General features: G+C 42.5%; 3 protein-coding genes across 8 annotated transcripts in view; all 3 read left to right on the top strand.

Moving 5' to 3' along the window:
- fam184a (family with sequence similarity 184 member A) overlaps nucleotides 1-8,164 on the top strand; it is a 91,866-nt gene extending 83,702 nt beyond the window's left edge. The window contains exons 20-23 of one of the 2 annotated variants that reach the window (XM_034579389.1): nucleotides 1,112-1,271; nucleotides 1,962-2,066; nucleotides 3,270-3,535; nucleotides 7,180-8,164. In XM_034579389.1, the coding sequence (XP_034435280.1) occupies nucleotides 1,112-1,271; nucleotides 1,962-2,066; nucleotides 3,270-3,535; nucleotides 7,180-7,261 (613 nt within the window). In that variant the 3' untranslated portion in view covers nucleotides 7,262-8,164. The remainder of the gene's footprint in view (nucleotides 1-1,111; nucleotides 1,272-1,961; nucleotides 2,067-3,269; nucleotides 3,536-7,179) is intronic. The other variant, XM_034579390.1, reaches the window with a different exon arrangement.
- Nucleotides 8,165-8,612: 448 nt separating this feature from the next.
- On the top strand, nucleotides 8,613-10,304 carry ptrhd1 (peptidyl-tRNA hydrolase domain containing 1). Of its 2 annotated transcripts, none has more exons than XM_034579413.1 (2): nucleotides 8,613-8,956; nucleotides 9,825-10,304. In XM_034579413.1, the coding sequence occupies exons 1-2, from the start codon at nucleotides 8,655-8,657 to the stop codon at nucleotides 9,865-9,867; spliced, it is 345 nt and encodes a 114-aa protein (XP_034435304.1). In that variant the 5' UTR covers nucleotides 8,613-8,654; the 3' UTR covers nucleotides 9,868-10,304. The 2 variants fall into 2 exon arrangements, with proteins under 2 accessions (XP_034435304.1, XP_034435303.1); XM_034579412.1 differs by having other exon boundaries at nucleotides 8,624-8,864.
- A 3,120-nt stretch (nucleotides 10,305-13,424) lies between these two features.
- The window catches only part of ncoa1 (nuclear receptor coactivator 1), a 32,678-nt gene continuing 24,713 nt past the window's right edge, over nucleotides 13,425-21,389 (top strand). For 3 of the 4 annotated variants that reach the window (XM_034579386.1, XM_034579387.1, XM_034579384.1), the window contains exon 1: nucleotides 13,426-14,120. The gene's annotated coding sequence lies outside the window, so the exon portion shown is untranslated. Of the gene's footprint in view, nucleotides 14,121-21,389 lie in introns of all 4 variants that reach the window. The other variant, XM_034579385.1, reaches the window with a different exon arrangement.

The raw sequence follows: 21,389 nt of genomic DNA, 5'->3' as shown, positions 1-21,389 counted from the left end.
CAGAAGGAACCAGCGTTGTTTTTCTGAGAGGACTCAACTCTGCAGCCAAAAGAAAACAAAGAGACTCCAGACTCCAAAAAACGTCTCACTGAACTAACTTTCTTCTTGTTAAATTTTAACTTGTGTTTTTGTATCTGCAAATATGTTAAAGTCATAAAACTGAGGAGTGAGGGTCAATATATCGATTTCAACCAATACCAGTGCAGTGCCTAAAACTAAAACTCTAAAACCTGCAGATATTGAGCAGCAGCAAATCAGGAGCTGCTGCTGGACTCAATCTGCAGATTCCTGAGGAAACCGCTGCTTCGTAGATTTAAGATGATCGGTAGCAGCTGATGAGATCATCTGGTACAAACCTTTAAAAGATACATTTCTGCTTTTAACTTTTTAAATAGCATTAGTTCTGTGAGATATCTAAATATCTATATCCTATACATATATATCCTACTGTACTATTACAATGTCTAGAAATGAGTCATTTCCCAACAGTGTTATTTCTGATTGGTTGTTTTTTGCTCGGTGATTTTTAGCGAAGTGTTGCATGAGAGAAAATGTCACCGGATGCGAAATGACTCAGAAATGCGGCGATATCTTCGAGGCCAGTCGGAAAATAACAAAAATCCATTATAACGTTTTTGAAAGTTCTCATAACTCACAGAACCCCCCCCCAAAAAAAAAAACAACAACAACCTCCGGATCTCCGGTGCAGCTCGAGATTTTAAATTACAGCCTTTTAGTAGTTCTGGCGATGAGAGGAGGAGGAGGAGGGGAAGGAGGAGAAGGCCGGGGACGATCACTGATTTTATTGATCACAATAATGAAACCGGAAAAGCCACTAAATCACTCAATGTTTTTCTCCTTGCGGTGCAGACGTTTAATTTTCACAACTCTTCTTCCATCTGGTTCACATTTAATGAGTTTGCTCCCTTTACTTGTATTTATACACACAAACACTGATAAGGCTGCACACACAACACGATAAGATCTGTCTCCTCGTTAAGAGTTTGTCAGTGTTTTCTTAACTTTGCTTTTCTTGACAGACAAATCCCACATGATGGATCTTAAGTGCAGAGTATTCATGTGTTTGTATTTTCTGTGTCTCCTCACACAGGCTGGAGGGATCAGAGGATAAGTTCAGGAACAGAGAGAGTCGTCCTGAAGACCTGCAGATCATCGCTGAGCTGAGAGACATGGTCTCAGAGAGGGAGTCCCTGGTGAAGAAGCTGGTGGTGTGTAGCCAAGCTAAGATAAACTTCATACAGGTTACAAGTGTTAAAGAGAAATGCTCATTCTGCTGTTTATTTTCAGATCTCAGATGTCGTAGCACAAGATGATGTTGTTTTTCTTCAAGTTAATCAAACTTCACCTCTGGGTTGGTTGCAGAAGGTTAATTGTTTATTGAAAAATCTGTTTTTACTGGAGCAGCTTGTTGAAATTGTCGACCAAAAGAACTGAAATCATTTTCCTGGCAATATGTTTGGAACGTGTGATGTATTTTGACATCTTGACATAAATGATAATCCGGAAGAAAAGATGCTAGTGAAACAAGACGGGACCCAGGATACAGCCCTGAGGAACACCCCTTATGAGGAAGGTGTTTAATCATTACTCCACCTGAAAGACAGGATGAGGAAACACTCAAGGTTTGTCAGGGACACAGCCGACAGAAGCACAAGGCTACGCTGATCTAATCGTGTTTTAAAGGTGACTTCATAAATCAGCGTACATTTGTCGCGGTGGAGTGGAGCGGCCATCAAGGTTTCTGACTCCTGAGCGCGTCGTTGCTTGAGGTAAAAAGTTGAAACTACAGCGTTTGAAAGTAACTTTAAGTTATAAGAAGAATAATTTGGACCACGGCGACAGTTATAATGAATAAGATGAATGTTTTGAAGCATCTTCGTTTAAACCGCAGATGATTTTCAGACAGATTCTCTAATTTTATCGTGACTCTCCTCCTCCAGGATGATAAGAAGTTCTACCAACTGGAGCTCGTCAACAGGGAGACCAACTTCAACAAAGTGTTCAACGCCAGCCCCAACGTAGGAGTCATCAACCCGCTCATCAAGGTAGGCCGGGACGTCCTGCGACACGCCACACACACACACACACACACACTGATGACTCTACTACACAGGAAAGATGATGTCCACTCCATCTCATCTCATATCCATCTGAGCCATGAATCCTCTTTTACCTGATCCTGTTGGTTGAAGTGAAACGGTCTTTGATTAAATACAAACATGGGACAGATTTTAAATTCACTGATTATATAAAACCAGCAAATGTCTGTGTCCCAAGTACAAACGTAGCTCAATGAGTTTAATCTAAAAAACTAAAGGGGCACTGCTGCTTTCTTGTAAGTCAGTTGAATTTTAAAATTTGTAGAATTTTGTAGTTTCACGAGCTTTAAAGCCCCTGAGGACTTCAGTATATCTGTAAAACTTTAAATATTTAGAATTTATTACACAAATAAATTAAATTTGTATGCGTATATCATTTAATATAACGTCGTACATTTTTGGGGTAATTTGAACTGTGAATGTGATTTTATCGACAGCGGCCAAATCTTCCAACAAATGTCCCACAAAATACAGAAATCTCTCGAAATAACCCAAACTGTTCGTGTCGGATCTCATCACTTGGTCAAGAAGCTGATTGATAAGAAAAACGTTCAGGGTCTTTAAAGCTCCCAGTGCATTATGGGTAACATGATGTTTCAGTCTCCACCGTATGTCTGAGTCGAATGGTGCATGGTCAGTATCTAACTGTTGACGCCACCTCTCCTGTTCTATAACTTCCTGTATTTTGGTTCTTGCCGTCACATGTATTCTTTCCACATATGTGTATATGTGTGTTCACCGCATTTTATTTGTGTGCGTTAATGTGCGCGTGATTCTTCCTCTGACGTTTTTCCCTCCTGCTTTCCTTTGCTTTCCAAGCCATTTGTTGGTGTGAGATGTTTCCTGCTCTGACACATCTCTTCTCATCTGAGTTTCCATTCTGCTCAGGTGCTTAAAGACTGAGCGACGCCAGCGTTCAGCCGCTCACTCTGCTCTGATCCACGTATAAACCAAGTTAGCTCGCCGCTCGTTTCCTGTCTCACGCCGTCTGGACTGTTCCGACCTCTCGAGCTCTCCCTCTTCTCCATTCGCCCTTTACTTCCTCCATTTCTTCTTATCCTTTGTTATTATTTTTATTTTAAACTTCCCTTTTTCTCCTTTTTTTGACCCTCGTGCCCCTCCCTCCTTTTCTTTTTTGTTCCTGTGTAGCAAAAGAAAAAGAATGAGAAAACCGCAGCCAGCAGATTGAGCAGCTCTCCTAATCTCAGGGCTCTGGAGGCGGCGGGCATGGGCGTGGGCGTGGTGGGTACCGGGAGCGGGCTGCCCCCCCAGCCCCCACATCCCCCGCCCCCGCCCCCGGCCCAGCCCGGCCGTCTAGAGCCCATCCCCAACTCCCCCCTCCACCACCTTGAGTTCAACTCCAACAAACCTCTTCCCCCGCCGACCCCTCCCACCGAACCCAAGAAGTTCATGAGGTGAGACCTTTTCAGCCCCGACGGGCAGCGAGCGGGTCGATCCATGCATCAATCATCCAGTTAATTAGAGAATCCTGCGGGTTCGAGCGCTGAAAGCACTTTTATGAATTCGCTTTTATCATCGGAGTCAAACCTTGATCGTAGAAGTTTTATACTCGGGGCCTCAAAGTAACAAAAACTTCTGACTGAAAGAAATAACATCTGATGTTTAACTTTTTTATCTTCCTGCCTAGTCGGGCGCCGTCAGAAACCATAAGGAGCTTGAGTTCACGATCATCAGGAGCCGACGAGTCTTCAAACGCTCTCACATGTTGTAAATGAACATGAACAAACACACTCTGGGGTTTCACCTCAAACTCTGCGTCTCACACACGAGAGCAGTTTCTCTTCTATAGGAAGACAAACGTCTGTTTACGCAGCTGAAATCACAATTATCAAAAGTCAGATTTAACAGTTACTTAATTAGTAACTAATTAAGTAAAATGTTTTCTTCCTGGGTTGGTCAAACATATTGTCTCTGACTGGCTGTTTTATGTTTAACATAAGAATCTTGTAAAAGGGTAAAATACACATGATGGCAACATGTATAATAAGATTCAGGGTAAAGCTCATGATTTCACTGTAGAGTTAGAAGTAAGATTTATTGCTCATATTCTAAAACTATAGAGAAACAAATGCTAATGATGTACAAATATAACGCTATCTGAAATTTCAAACGGGAGAACAGGAAAAACAAACTATTTAATTTAATCAGTTTATATCTTTTGCACTTATATTTATTTTGCATTTTAAAAAATGTCCAGCATCCAAACATACTTTTATGAGCTTTGACTTCCACATGTCACAGTTGCAAAGCTGTTTGAAAGCACATCTTCCTGCTGAGTCATCGCAGCTCTGTCATGATAAATATGTAGAACCTGAACATTAACACGAGAGTTTCATGTGCGACTGAAGCTCCAAACAATGGCCTTGGAATACAAAAGGGGCATGATTTTACTTTCTGTTCTTCCTCTGTCGGTCTGACCGTGTTCCGTGCGCATGCTTGTTTCCCCTTTTTCTGTTCAGGACGTTGTTGTTTGTATTTGTCGTAACTTTGTTGTTGTTGTTTTTTGTTGTCATCCTCATCTTCATCTGAATTTCAGCATGTTGCACACGCTGCACTCTTCCTCCTCGAGGCCGAATGGGATTTATCATTTATCAAAGTAAATAAAGGGTTTTTTGTCGTGAGAACTTCCAGTGACGTAGATATCGTCTCTTGCTATCGTGGACAGTCCTCTCTTTGTGTGGTGGTGTTTTATTTTGAAACCTCAACAGCTGCTTCTCTGATTGGTCCCCGTGGTCTGAAGTGACGGGATGAGGAATTATCTAACATGCTTCTCACATGAATACATGCAGTGTGTGTGTATTTGCATGCAGGGAAGTGTGTTTTTTAAAAGCACTGTTCTTTACAGCATGTCTGAGTGTGTGTGTGTGTGTGTGTGTGTGTGTGAGTGTGTGTGTGAGAGCATGTTCTGGATATTTTTTAATCCATTGTGCTGCATGTGAGACGGGACGGCTGCTCTGTTGTGGTGGGACCTGCTTCTTACACCACGACACACACACACACGTTCATAAAGATCCTGGTTTTCTGAAGAACACACGTTAATACACACCAGTGACGGGATGAGGATGTCCCAGTTCTGCTCCGACCAACATTTCCAGTCAGTAAATCTGATCCTTTCAAAACGTTTAAACTGGAAAAAGCTTTAATTTGATGGCGGTTCATAGATAAATATTATATTTAAGGCCCAGATTGTGTGAAACTGTAAATAAACCGTCCACTGTCCAGGAATGAATCCAAAATATCCAGAATACAAACGCAGCATATTAGAGACTAATTTGATTTACTAATACACAGTAAACTGGTTTATATTAAGGTTATAAAAACACCTACTTGTCTGAGATTATCACCCAAATCAAATTTTACTAGTTTTTCAGTGAATATCAGGACTTTATAAAATGCAGTATTGTTATTTAATAGCAAACAAAATCAGCAGATGTGCTGTGGTGTAGAAATGTTGTATTAAAGTAGTGAATATATTACAGTTAATGTCTTATAGACTAAAAACAGTGGCCGTGTTCAGCGTAAACATCGTTTATCAGACGGAACATATAGAAGAGAAGCATTCTGGGAAATAAAGAGATAAGATAAAGAGACATAACACTAAAGACTGTGAATATTACCCTGAGGTTAAGGGACTGTTTGTATGGGAAGGGGCCAATTAGGGAAGTGGTTCCAGTGGTTGTTTGTTGTGATGGATGCTCACGCTCAAACTAATTAGTTTAGAAAGTTTGGGAAGCTTCTTCTTTCCTCCCACTGAGGATTAGAGTCGGTTAAAGCTGCAGCTTCATGTCAGGTTCCTCTGGTTATGAGAGAAAACATTTTGTTTACTGATGATGCTGTTGTTGTGAGTTTAGATCCAGAAACACACAGAAGAGAGGATCCTTAAAACACTGAATAAGACTCATCACACGCTAATATGGAAAATACAACATGTCAGGTTGTAATGTGAGTTAAAGCATATTTGTAAAATACAAAATGAACAAGTACAAACTTTCTTGAGTAAACAACAGTTTTTATATTCACGTCACATCAAATCTTCTCCTTAGAAACAAACTTTGGGAAAAGCTCAGGTTCTTTTCTTTCATTTAATCACATCACATGGTTTTAACTCTGCAGATGAAGTTTGATCAGATCATGAAAAGTGATGGAAATCGATGTAGAAATCAAACATCACTTTACGTCACCTCTCTAATAAACAAAATGACCAAACAGGAGAAAACTAAATGAAAGAGTCGACTCCTGCTGACGATCAAATATAAAACCATGAGCCACGGGTTTAAAGAAGTAAATGATGATGTCGCAGGTTTGGAAACAAACAATAACTTTTTTTTATTGTTAGAAAACGTTTGAATCCGAACATGAGTGTAAACGTGACTCAGTGTTTGTACTCTAATCTGCCGTGTGAATATGCTGCCTCCTAGTGGACAGACAGCTCCTTCATATATTGAGATCCTGTTCATCTTCAGGTATCTGTTAAAGACTGAACTTTAACTAAATCCAAATATAAAAGTGGACTGTGTTTTTTATACGGAAAATCAAACCAAACTTTACTTATACAGAACTTTACGACAAATCAAAAGCAACTCACAGAGCTTTACAGGTGATCGAGGAAACAAAGGATCTTAACATGAATAAAACATTTAATTGCCAAGAAGCACTGGAACCTGATCTTTGTGACAGAAGCATAAAAACACACAGATGAGATAAAACTCGAAATACACAGTGTAAAGATCCTCTGATACTAGTCATTCAAAATATTACTTAAATAAACACAGTGCTGTTTAAGTATCAAAAGTAAAAATACTTCTTGTGTAGGAATATCGCCTTTAATTTAAAATAAACAATATATAAATAAATACAAGAGCTTCAATATTATATTTGAGTACATTACTTGATTACCAAGTTTCTTTTTACTGCTGCATAATATTCATCTTATCTTTCAGTTATATGTGAAATGAAGCTGTGGATTATTCCCTGACTTTTCTTTCCCTTCCTTTATTTCTTGAATTGTTTTCCTTCCTGCTGCGCTCCCGTCGCGAAGCCCTCCTGAAACTAAGGACGCCACCATCGACTCCCCGGACGCTCAGCGCCAGGAGTGGTTCGCTCAATACTTTTCCTTTTGATTGACCACGAACCTGCAAACACGAGGATTCAGCATGTCGACCCAACTTAAGAAAAAAAGAGAATAAAAAACAGAAAAAAAAAGAGAAAAACTGTTAAAACTATTTGTTCTTTATTGTCATTGGTTTGGGATCAATTCACTTTGGATTCAGTCAACGGAAGCTGTGAGAGGAGGAGTGATGATTGATCATCGATCTGCCAATGACACGCTCAGAACCTGATGTCATTCGTTTTCACGCTGGTAGAAGTGAGGATTCCACTTCCTGTGGTTGGCTGAGGTGAAGGTGAATTGAACCTGACGTCATCACTGATCTGATTCAACTGCTTGATTCTATCTGATTGTTTCACTGTGGACGAGTTTCTCTCTTAGTTACAGTGACATCAGTACGTTCGATGTTTATTTCATTTCTTTACTTCTCAACTTATTTTGCAGTTTCTTTTGGACTAGAGAATAAAACGAGTGGTGCATCATCATGCTGCTAATTGCCATTGTTGGACTACAGTAAGAAGTATATATATATATATATAGATATATATATATAAAAAGAAATCTATGGTAGGTTATTGTGCTCTCTTCGTACGTGGGCCAACTGCATACAGCCTGTCAGAGCTGGACGGCTGATCCAGGACCAGCTCGCCTCCTCATTCACGGCGACATTTCACACGGGCCTGACCCTGGATCAGCTGCGGAGCTCTGACCTGCTCCATGAGTTAGGACGAAACCATCATGGCCAGTTTGTTACAGCTGCATAGAAGTTTCAGCAGATTTTGGTAGAATATTAAAACCTGTTTGTATGGTTGTCTGTCTCAACACAGATATAATGATGTCTCACCAATTTTAAAAACAAAAATAGCATATTTTATATTTATATTATAATGTGTATGCTTAATAAATAATTATTGTGACATTTTCCCGTGTTTGCTCGTCATTTATTGGGATGAAAGTGACAAATATTTGAGTTTATCTCCAGCTACAATGATTATTCAATGAATGTAATTTAGTCATTTATAAGAAACAGTAACATTTGTTTGTGTCAGGGGAAATATGATGATATCATGTGATTTAATTTGTCGTATCTGATTGTAAATTAATGTTTTTTAACTGTTGGTCAAATAAATGAAGCAATTTTAATCTCTCCAACTTTGGGGAAGTTATAGCAGAAACTACTCATTGTCCCACATCTGTGAAATCTGGAATCTGAAAGGAGGGTTATGACATGTTTATATCTGTGAGTTTTCTGCAGCTTCACTTTTTATTCTGTTGATAATTCAAAAGTACAGATTGTTCCTTTGCCTGAGTTTAACCTGCAGTTCTAAAAGTGACCGATAGAGGGCGGTGTGACTTCTCCGTGAGGCTGAACCGGAAGAGAAACAAAGTCTCTTCCTGTCGGGATCATGGCGGCCTCAGGAGCCGGCTCTCCGGCTCGGCTGGTCCAGTACGTCGTGGTGCGGTCGGACCTGGTCCACGCGCTGTCGTGGCCCCTGGGGGCCGTGATCACTCAGGCGTGTCACGCCGCCACCGCCGCGCTGCACGTGTTCCGCTCGGACCCGGACACGGCCCGGTACCTGGAGGAGCTGGACTCCATGCACAAGGTGGTGCTGGGGGTGAGACCCGCGCTGCTCCACTCGGCTGATGGTTCCCTGCAGGAGACTCTGTCCCCGCAGCTGCACGCGATGTGTCTGAGTCCGGAGGACAGGTCCTCGTGTCCGCGGCTCACTGCTAATGTCCGGCTTCATTATCTGTCAGAGACAGTTCGTGACAGCAGCTTGACACCTTTGTTTTTAGCCAAGGAGCTAACTCTCAGCTAATTAGCTAACTCCTAGCCAATGAGCTAACTCTTAGCTAATGAGCTAACTCTTATTAACTGAATCACTAGTGGGTTAGTTTTTAAACTTGATGTCACTTAGAGGTTCAGTGTTTATTGTTATAAACTGAATATAAAATAATCCCGGTGATGTTTTCACTTGTTTCATCTAAATCCACCTTACTGGTGAAGAGGGCCTCAGATATTTCTTCTCACTCCCTGAGGACCACAGCTCCACCAGTAGGATACAGGAGAGTTTCAGAGCAGTGGAAAGCCGGACTCTGGTAGAAGTCTCTGAAATGAGAGGCTCTGCCTGAGGTTTCCTCTCAAATCATAACATACATCGTCTCAAGGCTCTTTACGTTATAGAGAAACCAACTGTTCCCACAATGAGCAGCACTTTGGTAACTGGGGAGAAAAACTCCCTGATTCACTGGAAGAAACCTCTAGAACCAGACTTTAGAACCTCTAGAACCAGATTCCAGAACCTCTAGAACCAGACTTTAGAACCAGACTCAATGTGGACGAAGTGATTCTACGCTAAAGAAAAACCACAATTAGTACAATTTAGATGAAACACACCAGTGAAAACCTCACTGGGATTATTTTATATTCAGTTTCTGCCAATAGATCTTTTCACCTGAATCTCACACACTGAACCTCTAAGAGATCTGCTTGTATTCATCATAGATCCACACATCCAGTAACATCACATATCTCGGATCTAAGAGTGTGTGTGTCTGTGTGTGTTTGTGTGTAGGTTCCAGACGAGGCCGCCCTCACAGCTCTGTCAGAGACCCTGACTCAGGCCGGTGTTTCCCACAAGCTCTGGCTGGAGCAGCCGGAGAACTTCCCCACGTGTCTGGCTCTGAAGCCGTATCCCAAAGAGACGGTGCAGCCGCTGCTGCGCAAGTTCAAGCTCTTCAAGTGATGTCCGTTAAAAGACTCTTCCTCTCACTGCAGGCCTCAGAGGCTCCTCTTCATCAAACCTGTTTACAACGTGACCTGAGAGCGTCACATGGTTCCTCTGCATGAGAACAGCTGTAATCCACAGGATTAAAATAAGGGAAAATGCTAAATGTGTGAAACTGCATCAATTTGTTCAGATTTTACAAACACAAAATATACCTTGTGTCTGTTGTAGCTTATTGTGATCATGATTTATTATTAATGTGTCACAGCGCTTTAATAAATTGTGTTGACACGTACGTCACACACACAAAACTACCATCTAATAAAGTCTTAAATCAATGTCAATATTTTGAATTCAAATTTGTTATCGCAATTTTAATTCTTTAATTTGAACATGGAACATTTCTGCCTTAGTTTTTTGTGCTGTGGTATGAAAGCAAACAAAGTTACGATCTTGTTATTTACGCTTCATATAGAAATACAAAGTGCGTCTTAGAGTAAAGTATCTTTGTTAAAACTCTACGATATAATAATGATGTATTTATTGTACCTGGATCTTTGAGCTGACTGGTTGTTACGTCTCTACTGTTCAACTGGAGACGTTTAACCTTTCCCACAGTGACGGGCTTCACCTGCTGAACCTTCACATTTCACCTGATTCTCTGAGGGGCCCCGTGACGCCCCCTGTTGGTCAGATCGGATTCAGACCAACGCTCAGTGACAAAAACACAAAGACTTTCATAAGTGTCTGTACGTCGTGAAAGTGAGTTTCTTTATATCTGTACGACAAAAAACACAACTATAACAACAAACTTTATTCATTTTGCATCTGTTTCCAACACATTCTTATAGTAGATAATATAAAATAATACAAAACGTGGGATAAATTTGTCAAACTATAGATGTAGTGAAACATTTCTGGATCCAACCCTTGATTTTCAACCTGCAGTGAAATTGAACGCGTTCCTCTCAGCTCCTCCTCGTTTGGTGCAAATCAATTTTTGTGTAATTCTGCTGAAAATAAGCCGGTAAACAGACGTCAGGTTTATTTAGAGGACTGATTTCTTAGAGTGTGAAATGTGATGCAGCCTGATTGAATTTAAAGGCTGTGATTGGCCTTGGAGGAGATAAGTGCTCAACTGAAGAACTTCCACAGTGAATTTAACTTTTAATTAAGTTTTAATGTTGAGCTCTGGGTGTCAAACGTCATGTATGAACAATGGCAGCGTGTGTGTGGGTGTGTAGTCAGCAGATAACCAGGGAGGGACTCAGAGGAGTAATTGCCGATTGGTCGTTTGTTTCTTCGCCGCCTGTAGTTTGACTGGACTCCTCATGTGACTCATGAACTCGTGGGAGTTTGAGCAGATTCCTCATTGTTTGGTTTGTTGTGATGATTGTTGGTGAGCGAGCCTGAGGAGGGCGGTGGAGTCTGAGTCACTCACTGTGTCTCACTCTAAAAACATCCGTAAACGTGGCCATGTTTACTGTACGTGCACGACAGCGAGCACGTGTCCACTCCATGCAAATCAAGTATCATTTGAGCCTCTGGGCCGTCGCTGACTCGATTCCCAGATGATTTCATGAATGAAGGGTGTGAATCAAAGAAAGGGACTGAAAATCAATGTCACTGAGTTTTAAAATCTTCTCTGTGAAACAATCATTTAAAGATAAATGCAACAGAAAGAGTGAAATTTAAGACAAAACACTAATTTAAATAAAATGCATCAGGCTAGAAAATACATCTGTTACTTATTTAGTTATTTATATGAAATACATCTGTTTGACTCTGTGTGTGTGTGTGTGTGTGTGTGTGTGTGTGTAGATGTGGTTGTGCATCATCTTACTTCAACTGTTAATTGACTGGAAATGAATCAGAAATCATTTAGTTTGATGAGTTAATGAGGTCAAAGGTTACGTTCTCAGCCGTGTCAGTTTGTGTGTTTGTTTGTTTTTGTGTTTGTTTGTTTGTTTGTTTGCAGGATAACACAAAAACTACTAAACTGATTTCCACCAGACGTGGTGGAGGAAAGGAACTCGGGCCTGAGAGGAAACCAGTATGATTTGGTGCAGAGGCTGATTGACATGTGGATCCAGAAACTTTGTTTAACGATGTTTTAAGATTAATAAATCATTCAGGTTGTCTGCAGATAAACTGTGGCCCTGATAATTTCATATTCTGGGTCGAGTTCATTGACTCCAGCGCCCCCTGGTGACCCTCAAAGGAAAAGTGTCATCCACAATGAATAGAAACAAAAGAAGTTTAGAGTAAAATCTACGTTAAATTGGTTTTCATGGTCTTCATTTGTCTTCTTCACCCCCCCCCCCGTCAGTTTGTGTGTTTGTTTGTAGCAAGATTACACAAAAATAACACAATTCAACAAAAACTAATTGTGAGATGGAACATTTTTTTCTTGATTTTCATGGATTTCTCACAGAATAATTCATGACTCTTGATAACAGAACACGTTTGGAGGACTGTGTTGTGCGGTTGTGTGTTAAACGTGGTTTTATAATGTGTCTGCTGGGGAATCGCACTCTCCCAGCTTTAAATAATGTTCTTCATTAATTGTCTTGTGTTGTTCGGTGAAGACAAAGACGTTTCCTCACGTTGTCCTGAATGTACCAGAGCCTCATGAATAATGGAGCTGCAGCGCATCAGACAGGAAGCAACACCAGACACTATGGATTCAGCACACACACACACACGCACACATCTACACGGACACACATCTTCACAGGTCCACACGTTGTTGTTGTGTTGTGTGTCTTGTCATGAGGGACCATGGGACTGCATCATTTGTCATTTGCTGGGTAATTGTTTTGTTTGCGCTCTTTTTGTGTCTCTCTGTTGTCCTTAGGGTTCTCTTGCTCCATGGTCACGTGGCGACAACACAGACACACAAAGCATATGACAACTGCACACTTGCTCTGTTCGTTGTGTGTCTTTGTTTTATACTGTTTTATCATCGTCATCACACATGTCCTTCTTCTTTATCATCATATATATTCTTTATCATTACACATGTTCTTCTGCATCACATATATGTTCTTCTTCTTCATCACACATGATCTTCTTCTTCATCACACATGTTCTTCATCACACATGTTGTTCTTCTTCATCACACATGATCTTCTTCTTCATCACACATGTTCTTCTTCTTCATCACACATGTTCTTCTTCATCACACATGATCTTCATCACACATGTTCTTCTTCATACATGATCTTCATCACACATGATCTTTTTGTTCTTCATCACACATGTTCTTCTTCTTCATACATGTTCTTCATCACACATGATCTTCATCACACATGTTCTTTTTGTTCTTCATCACACATGTTCTTCTTCTTCATACATGATCTTCATCACACATGTTCTTCTTCATCACACATGATCTTCATCACACATGTTCTTCTTCTTCTTCATCACACGGAGTCTTCTGCCCGCTGCCCTCCCCGGGGGCGCGCATGGACGCTCCTCGTGCACGAGCAGCCCTGTTTGTTTGTGTTGAGAGCTTGGAAATGGCGGAGAGCGGAGAACGAAGCGATAACTTGGGTTTGCAGACGCGAGTGCGCCGACATTGAGACACGGAAACCGACCGCGAGCGATCCACGGAGCCGACGAGGATCCCCCTCAGCCGATGGGACTCGAGTCGCACTCGGCCAGAGGAGGATCTGTGGAGCGGGGTCTGGGTTTAGCGAGGTGGTTAGCCAGCTAAGCTAACCGCGCTAGCAGCTCGTCGTTAGCTCCGCCGAGTCGCGCTGGTTCTTTCCACGCAGCCGCTTGTTTGTCAACAGAAGCCGGACGTTCGACCAGCAGCGAGCCCGCTGGCGAACCAGCTCCCCCCGCGACCCCGTCGAGCTCGGCCCGGGGTCGAGCGCGGAGATCTCACGGCGAAGTGCGAGTGGATATTAAAAAAAAAAAATTTAAAAAAAGAGAAAAAGTCCAGACATCGGACAGTCCTGCAAGTTTAGCTGGTTAGCAGGTTAGCGGGTTAGCTGGTTAGCAGGGGCGAGCTAACCGCTGCTGTCTGGTTCCGAGCCGCCGTTCACATGGGAATAACCCGCCCGGGGTGACGGGCTGCGGGCACAGCTCCGCCGGCAGGATCCCGCATCAGCAGCTGGGACGGACGAGCAAAACCAGGTAAGAGACCCGAGAGACACCCCCACACCCCCCGGTGAACACATGACAGCATGTCAGCCCCCCCCCCACGCCCCCAAAGCCCGGGACCGGAGCGGCCGCTGCGGCGCGCGGAGGACGCGCTGCGGGGCCTCCACGCGCCGGACCCGGGGCTGTTCACCCCCCCCACACACACACACCCCCACACGTAACGAAGCTGCAGCGGCGCCGACACCATCTTCTGCAGCGCGCGGTGCTCGGTGGGACATTTTGCTTCCCTCGCCACCTGCAAAGAAGCACATCGGGGCTGCTCTTATGTAAAGATGTCAACAGCGCGGTCCGCCTCCAGGGGTCGCTGCGCCGCGTCTCGGTTCACCTGCGCCTCTCTCGGGCTCCTGGACGCGAGGAGCCCGAGAGGACGCGTTGACCTCATGGCTCCTGGTCCTGGTCCCGGTTTAACTTCCACATGCACGAGAGAGATGAGAGAATCTGTCAATAATCAGATCCTCAGCACTTCAATAACCTCATACCTCAAATATCTGTACTGTCAATGTCTCCATTAGCACGTACTACTGGTTCTGGAGACATTTAAATACTTTTTAATGTCAGTATAACAGATCTGGCATCAGATATTGATGATCAGCAGCCTAAACCAGTGAATGAATGAATGAGCGTTGCAGCTAATGATTGGTATCATTTCATTGGCAGGTTATGTTTTAATCAGAATTCTAAGATTCATTATGTTTGAGTCCAAATCTTCCTAAAATATCTAGTTTATGATGATATATGACAGATAATCAGCATGGATCTGAATACTTTGCATATTGTCCCCATTGTTCGGCTTGAAAATAATCAACTGTTCTTCTATGCAACTCTTAATATCTGAACAGACCCCTGCACATCTTATGACTCCTTGAATGATCCAGTTAACTGCAACTTAAACACATGTTCCTAAAGACTGTCTAGACCGTACCCTGACATGCACCCCCCCCCCCTCTAAAAATGATCTGTGATTGGTCGCATCCCTTTTTTCCGGCAGACTCTGCGCCATTTGTTAATTGAGTCGAAGTAACGAACACGGACGACGTCTTTCTTGTCTTCGTTGCATTTCTATAAGAAAAGGTAATTGCTCCTCAACGTCAAACAGCTCCGACTCCAACTCGATCCAGTTAGTAACACTCGCTATTGTTCTGAAGTAAAACATGGACGCCAGAGAAGTTGTAAACATGTGGACCAGAAACCAGAAGAAGACTCCAGCATAGAAACTCGACCTTCACATTCACCTATGCACAGCTATGAACTTCTACCTACAGCTTGGCTTTAAGTGGTCATTAAGGCAATAAAAACTCTACACAAACATGGTCTGTTATCAGAAAAAGATGTTGTAACTGGTGAGTCTGTCTTTAGAATCCCTCCTCTACCTCAGGCCACAGACCGGGCCTCAGGGGTTCAGCTGAAGCTCAGGTATGTGCCCCTGCTGCAGAGAGCGAAGTACAACCTGCCTGTCAACAACAAAACAAAAACACATCGTAGTAAGAAACGGGAAGTGGTCGTTAAGAGCTGGGTTTTTTTTTATTTATTGCTTCTTCAAAACATAAAAACAATGACTCACTAGTTTTACCTTGTAGCAATAAACCAGGTCAAGCGATACATGCAAACACATACAGTACATGATATCATTTATACAAGATGCAGATCTCTCTGACTCTGGAGAAGAGATGAAGACCATGAACTAGATCTTGTCACTACACGGTGACGTGCTAAAGGGCTATAGTTACCTTCGGGTAAAAGACGAAGCATGTGCATAATAATTGGTGGAGTCGCACGGGGAAGGAAAGTGTTGCTGCTTCAGGATCCTAGACGCACGTTGTACGTCTGTCATCAGAGTACAATGGTAAGAGTGTGATTCCCGTGTTATTACCCACATGCTGCAGAGCCCACCTAAGGATGAGACATGTTTTTAGGCATATTGTTGGGAGTGGGAGTCTCCCTCTTCCTCCTTCTCCTCTTCCTCCTTCTCCTCCTCCTCCTCCTCCCAGCTAAGCTCTGTGTCTGTATGGAGAATGAGCAGCCATTTTAGCACTCAGCACCGCTGCAGCCTGCCTGCCACTGTCACAGCATTCTTCCACCGGAGCTGTAGGAGGTGTTTGAGCTGTTTGTTTTGACCCCCCCCACCCCCCCACCCCCTTCAGGACACCTGCAGCCAACCTGTGGAAACGTCCCTCTGATGCTTTTATAGAAAATGAAATGAACATCCAGCACAAAGCCGAGCACTGGTTAGCGTCGGATCAGTGAGGGTCAACCCACCACAACTTTGTTTTTGAGACAATTGCACTTGAATGTCTCAGTTGTCTGTGTTTTCCTGGTTTTGTAAATCTGTTTTTGATTGTGGAATAAAAAGTTTCATATTTATGTCGAACTCACTTTTAACTAGGCCAAGGCGAGACGGCTAAAATTGTTGTCAAGAGTAAAAAATGCCATATCAGTTGCTAGCGGTAATTATCACGATAAATGTCACATTGTTATTTCTTTTAAGATTAAAGACTGTTTACGTGTTTTTCTAAACTCTTCTTTATGAGCAGACAATGACAACACTTCATAAACGACATTTTACAAACCTGAGGTAGATCCACTGTCTTCTTCGCTCCTCACTGTGTTTGCACTACACATAAGCAATATATCGATAAATATTTAACCCTTAGATTGCTATCACGAGTCACCGTTGCTATGGTAATGTCTGCCATCTGCAGATGTTTGGAAACGCTGCTGATCCCATTTAGTTCCAAAAAACCCCGGGGCTGCGTTATTCGTCTGGATGAGCAAAGACAGACATTTGGATTCGATCACGCGGTCGTTTTTTATTGTAAACACTTGCAGTTCCACCTCGTCGTTGGTCCAAGAAAACAAATCCCTGCTCGTACTTTTTCGCTATTGCTGCTTCTCGTTGGTAGTATTTTCTGTTACTAAGCAACCAGCTGCAGAGTAGACAGTCTCCTGTTTACATCAGCTCACTGCTCATTGTACGTGAATGGTAACGCGATGTGCCTTTGCAGGTAGACGCTCACGCTTTATGTTCCCTAAATCTTGATCTTTCACTCATGTCTGATATCTTGTATTTTCTGCTTCTGCCATCACCGGCTGCCAAAGTTGGAAATTTCACAAATTCCACACATAGTGGCTTTAAATATGAAATTCAATATTTAGCTGAACCTAAATGACCCTGGATTTTGAGGCCAACGCACATATTGCTATTTGAGTTTAAAAAAAAAAAATCTAAATATCGGCTGATACTGATATTTGATGAGGATTCTTTTGAATGTGAACATGCATTTCTATCCTGACAATTCATGGTTCCTTCATCAGCCAACGCACACACAGTATTTTATATATATATGTATCAACTATGTCCATTCAAATGTTTTTGATCAAGCTCTGCAAAATAGTCCCTCTTATTATTTTGGCTTGACCTTCAAGAACGTTTGTCCTTCTGACCTGACGAGCTGCTTTGCTTGTTTTTATAATTATCTTTTTAGTAATGTACATAAATCTCTATGCTGGATAGTAGCGGTGGATTAACCGTTTTGGAGGTGAAGCATAAAGTCATCTGGACTTGAGTGTCATCGACCCACATCTTGTGGTTTTGTGTTTGTTTACTTAAGGGATATGAGGGAAAATGATCTTTGTAGATGTTTTTGTAATGAACCAGCGACGTCTACATTTCTGGTCCAGTGTCAGCATGCGACCAGCGTGGGGGGGGGGTTCCTGGTTTACACAGTCCAGACAGATCAGTGTTATCACAAATCCGAGCGTGCAGTTCGAACACTGGTTCAGATCATCTTTGATACTATGCAGTGGGACATGCAGGAGCTCTTGTTTCTGCTAAGTTGAAACAGATTTGGCTGTTGCTGTAGCCTGCGTAGCACAGGCTGCTGTGTGCTGTGGTTTGTCCCTCAACTCGGTGCTCTGACTCAGTCTAAGACAGCAAAACACACACACACACACACACACACACACACACACACACACACACACACACATGCGTACTGTCTTCAGCTGCTGTGCACGAGCAGAATGCTGGGAAGAGGAGAAGAGCGGCGCTGCTTCAACTCCGCGCTGCCTTCCCTGCTGTCAGAGCGATGGCCTACATTCTCGCCTGGAAAAAAAAAAAAGGCTTGTGCAGCAGACTGTGTGAATTTGTGAGGGTTGGAAGGAAATGGAGGGAAGGAGAGAGGTAAAGGCGAAGAATGAGAGAAACAGAGAGACTGCGTACAGGAAGGAACTGAAAGGGCAAGCGAGAAAACAGAGCATGGGGAGTAGTTGTTGTGTTGTGAGTTAACCGTCAAGCCCCGATGGCACGTTTTCTCTTCTCTGAACAAGGTCAGGCCTCCATCGGAAGATTTGCACAATACTTTTCATTTCCAGTGTGGATGTGAGTTGGTGTTTTCTAATGATGTGTGTGTCAGAATGATAATACAGAGAATAGAGACGGCATAAGAGGTGGAGAACCTTTTTTCCTACGTGTATGATTCTCTGCTGATGTGACGTGGATGTGTGTGTGTGTGTGTGTGTGTGTGTGTGTGTGGCCTGAGGACGCTGTCAGGTGACTTAGAGGAAGTTTAACAGTTATCCTCTTATCCACATCTTTTGTGAAGTGGAGCATGAAGGTGGTTTGTAACTGGGTTTGAAATATGTGGGCGGATAGAGACTCCCAGTTTCACCAATATGTTGCTGAACAAGGTGCAGTCAAAACCTACATTTTTCTTTGGTATTTGTCAGGGCGGACGGCACTGTGGTGCAGTGGTCGCCTCACAGCAGATATGTTCTGTTGTGAGTGCTGTCCCCACTCAGGACAGGGCTGCCTCTCTGTTGTTGTTGTTTTGTTGTTATTGTTGTTGTTGAGTGAAGCAGATGAATGAACCTGGGTCTCATGTAAATCTGATTTGAATCTGGCTCAATCTTTTAGACTGTTCTTGGAATACATCTGCAATGGATGACATTTCAAACAAACACAATACAAGCTCTCAGTGCTCCTGAAGTCACATCATGTATCACAGGATCAAACAGATTTCACCCCAGGTAGAATTATGATAAGTCAGTTTAATAATGTCTCAAAAACGTTTCAGTTATCCCTTAACAGTTAAACGTCTTCATTTAAAGCCACTGAAAGATGCTGTGTACGGTGCTGCCATGTTATATGTATTAATACGTGATTACGTTGTATTCTTACTCCCTGAAGAGTTTGTCAAACAAACAGAGTCTCTCTCAAAGTGCATCGCAATTGTTTCATCTACCCAAACAGCAGGGAAACTGGAAATGTAACCACAGTATTGCCTCATCTAATTATATGGCCGTAACCAGTGGCAGGTGACTGTCGGAGAAAAGGTCTGACTGGAGTCCTGCTCACGTTGTGGCCGACCCAGCCCAACGTGGGCATCTGTGCAGTCGCAAACGTGCAATGTCTCTGAGAAAATAACGATTTTGCTTTCGATTCCCGTGCACTGGCCACTTCAGACTCGCTCCTGACTCAGGGCTCGAGGATAAGTGATGCAAGGTGAAGTTGTAGAGACGCGAGTGAGTGCAGGTAACAGTGAGAGCAGTCGTGAGGACACGGAAACTCTGTCCTCTAATTCACATCGTTAGAAACTTCAGTGTTGTGGGTGAATAGTGGGTGTAGGAGTTTTTATCTGTTTCGGGACTCTCAGGATAAACGTACTGATTTATTGCACAGTAGCACGGTTGCAACGCGCTGCACCAGTGATCAACAGCGACAGAGTGAAACTGAGCATTTACAGGAAGGAAGTGGCTTGTTTGTGGTGAACGCAGGCAGTTAAATTACAACTGAGGTTTTCATAATATTGTGGTTGTTTGTTATCTTTCCACCCACTCACTGTATCGAGGAAAAACACATTTGAATTGAATCTTCTGCCAAACAGGTTCAGTTTTCACCCGTCGGTTTGTTTGTTTGTTTGTTTGTTTGTCAACAGGACTAAACAAAAAAACTACTGAGTTCACTTTTATGAAAACTTGAGGGGAGTTTTTTTGACATTGTCATGTGGCTGCAGACTCTAGCATGTGAGGCCTTTTTGAATTTAATGGTTAAATGCTGTTCACATGCTGCGAGCGCGACACACTGCAGCCTCTTTACGTGAAGCGCTCTTCAGCAGCAGTTATCGATTATGGCGTGATATGACGTGATTATCCAAAACATCATATGATACGTTGTCAGGTTAGGGACGGTGGACGTGTCTCCAGGGCATCGTTGGTCTTCAAATCTCAATTATTGCTCGGACAACTCTTATGACATTAATGGTTTGCTGACCTAATAAGGGGTGTAATGAACATCCTCAGCAGTTCTTAATGTTTCGGACTAGTTACGCTAACACTCTAAACTAAGCTGTTGAACTTGATCAAGTTTATACCTGATGAATATTAGTGTGTTAGCGTTGTCGTCGTGAGCTCAAAGCACAGCTGGAACTCTGCTTAGAACAGAAGTTGAAGTTATTTCTCCACCTTGTTCACCTCTTATTTATTAATTAGCTTTCAAAAGGGAAATCTCGCTGAATCACAGATGAAGCATCTTACTCTGTTAGCAAAGACCGAATATTGCACGCGTTTATAATTATTATAATTATAATAACCTTCCATTACTATGAAATGTATGATGGTCACATGGTCACGCTCATATCTGAAGGTATTTATGGTCTCTGTTAATTATTAGGTCTGTGTTTATTCTTCTCACTTGTAGTTCCTTCTAAGGTTTGACTTATCCTAACCCTGTGTGGTTTTCATCCCGGGTCTTTTCAGCTGCACTTGACGTATAAGTATGTGTGAAGGAAAAACAGGTTTGGTGACAATGCTAGTAATGACTGCGGTGACTGCACAAAAGGTGTCATGTCACTGACTACACAGCAGATAGCAACTCACTGTGCGAAATCAGGTTAAGGAGAGATACTGTGTTTACTTAAGTGCGGCGACGGTGTGTTTACTGTGAAACCACAGGCAGACGGTGAGTTGTTCTCTGCTGCTTCGTTTTGGTCTTACACCAATCTGAGCTTGATGTAAGTCATTATATTGTGTTATCATACATTAGGGATGGTATACAGGTTCAAGGGCTGCTCGATATATTCATATTCAGATTGCTAAATGTCTAAATCAAACACTAAATGTCTTACCAAGAGTTTGCGCAGGAACATTTTACTCTTTTTAAAATGTGTCCGATCATCATGAACTTCATCAGCTAAGGTTGAGGAAAGTAGATTTGATGATAAACTGCATCCGTCACGGACAGATTTC

This window comes from Hippoglossus hippoglossus, chromosome 24, assembly GCF_009819705.1.
Source record: "Hippoglossus hippoglossus isolate fHipHip1 chromosome 24, fHipHip1.pri, whole genome shotgun sequence".
In the NCBI taxonomy this organism is placed as follows: Eukaryota; Metazoa; Chordata; class Actinopteri; order Pleuronectiformes; family Pleuronectidae; genus Hippoglossus; species Hippoglossus hippoglossus.
This window is presented reverse-complemented; position numbering and strand designations above follow the sequence as displayed.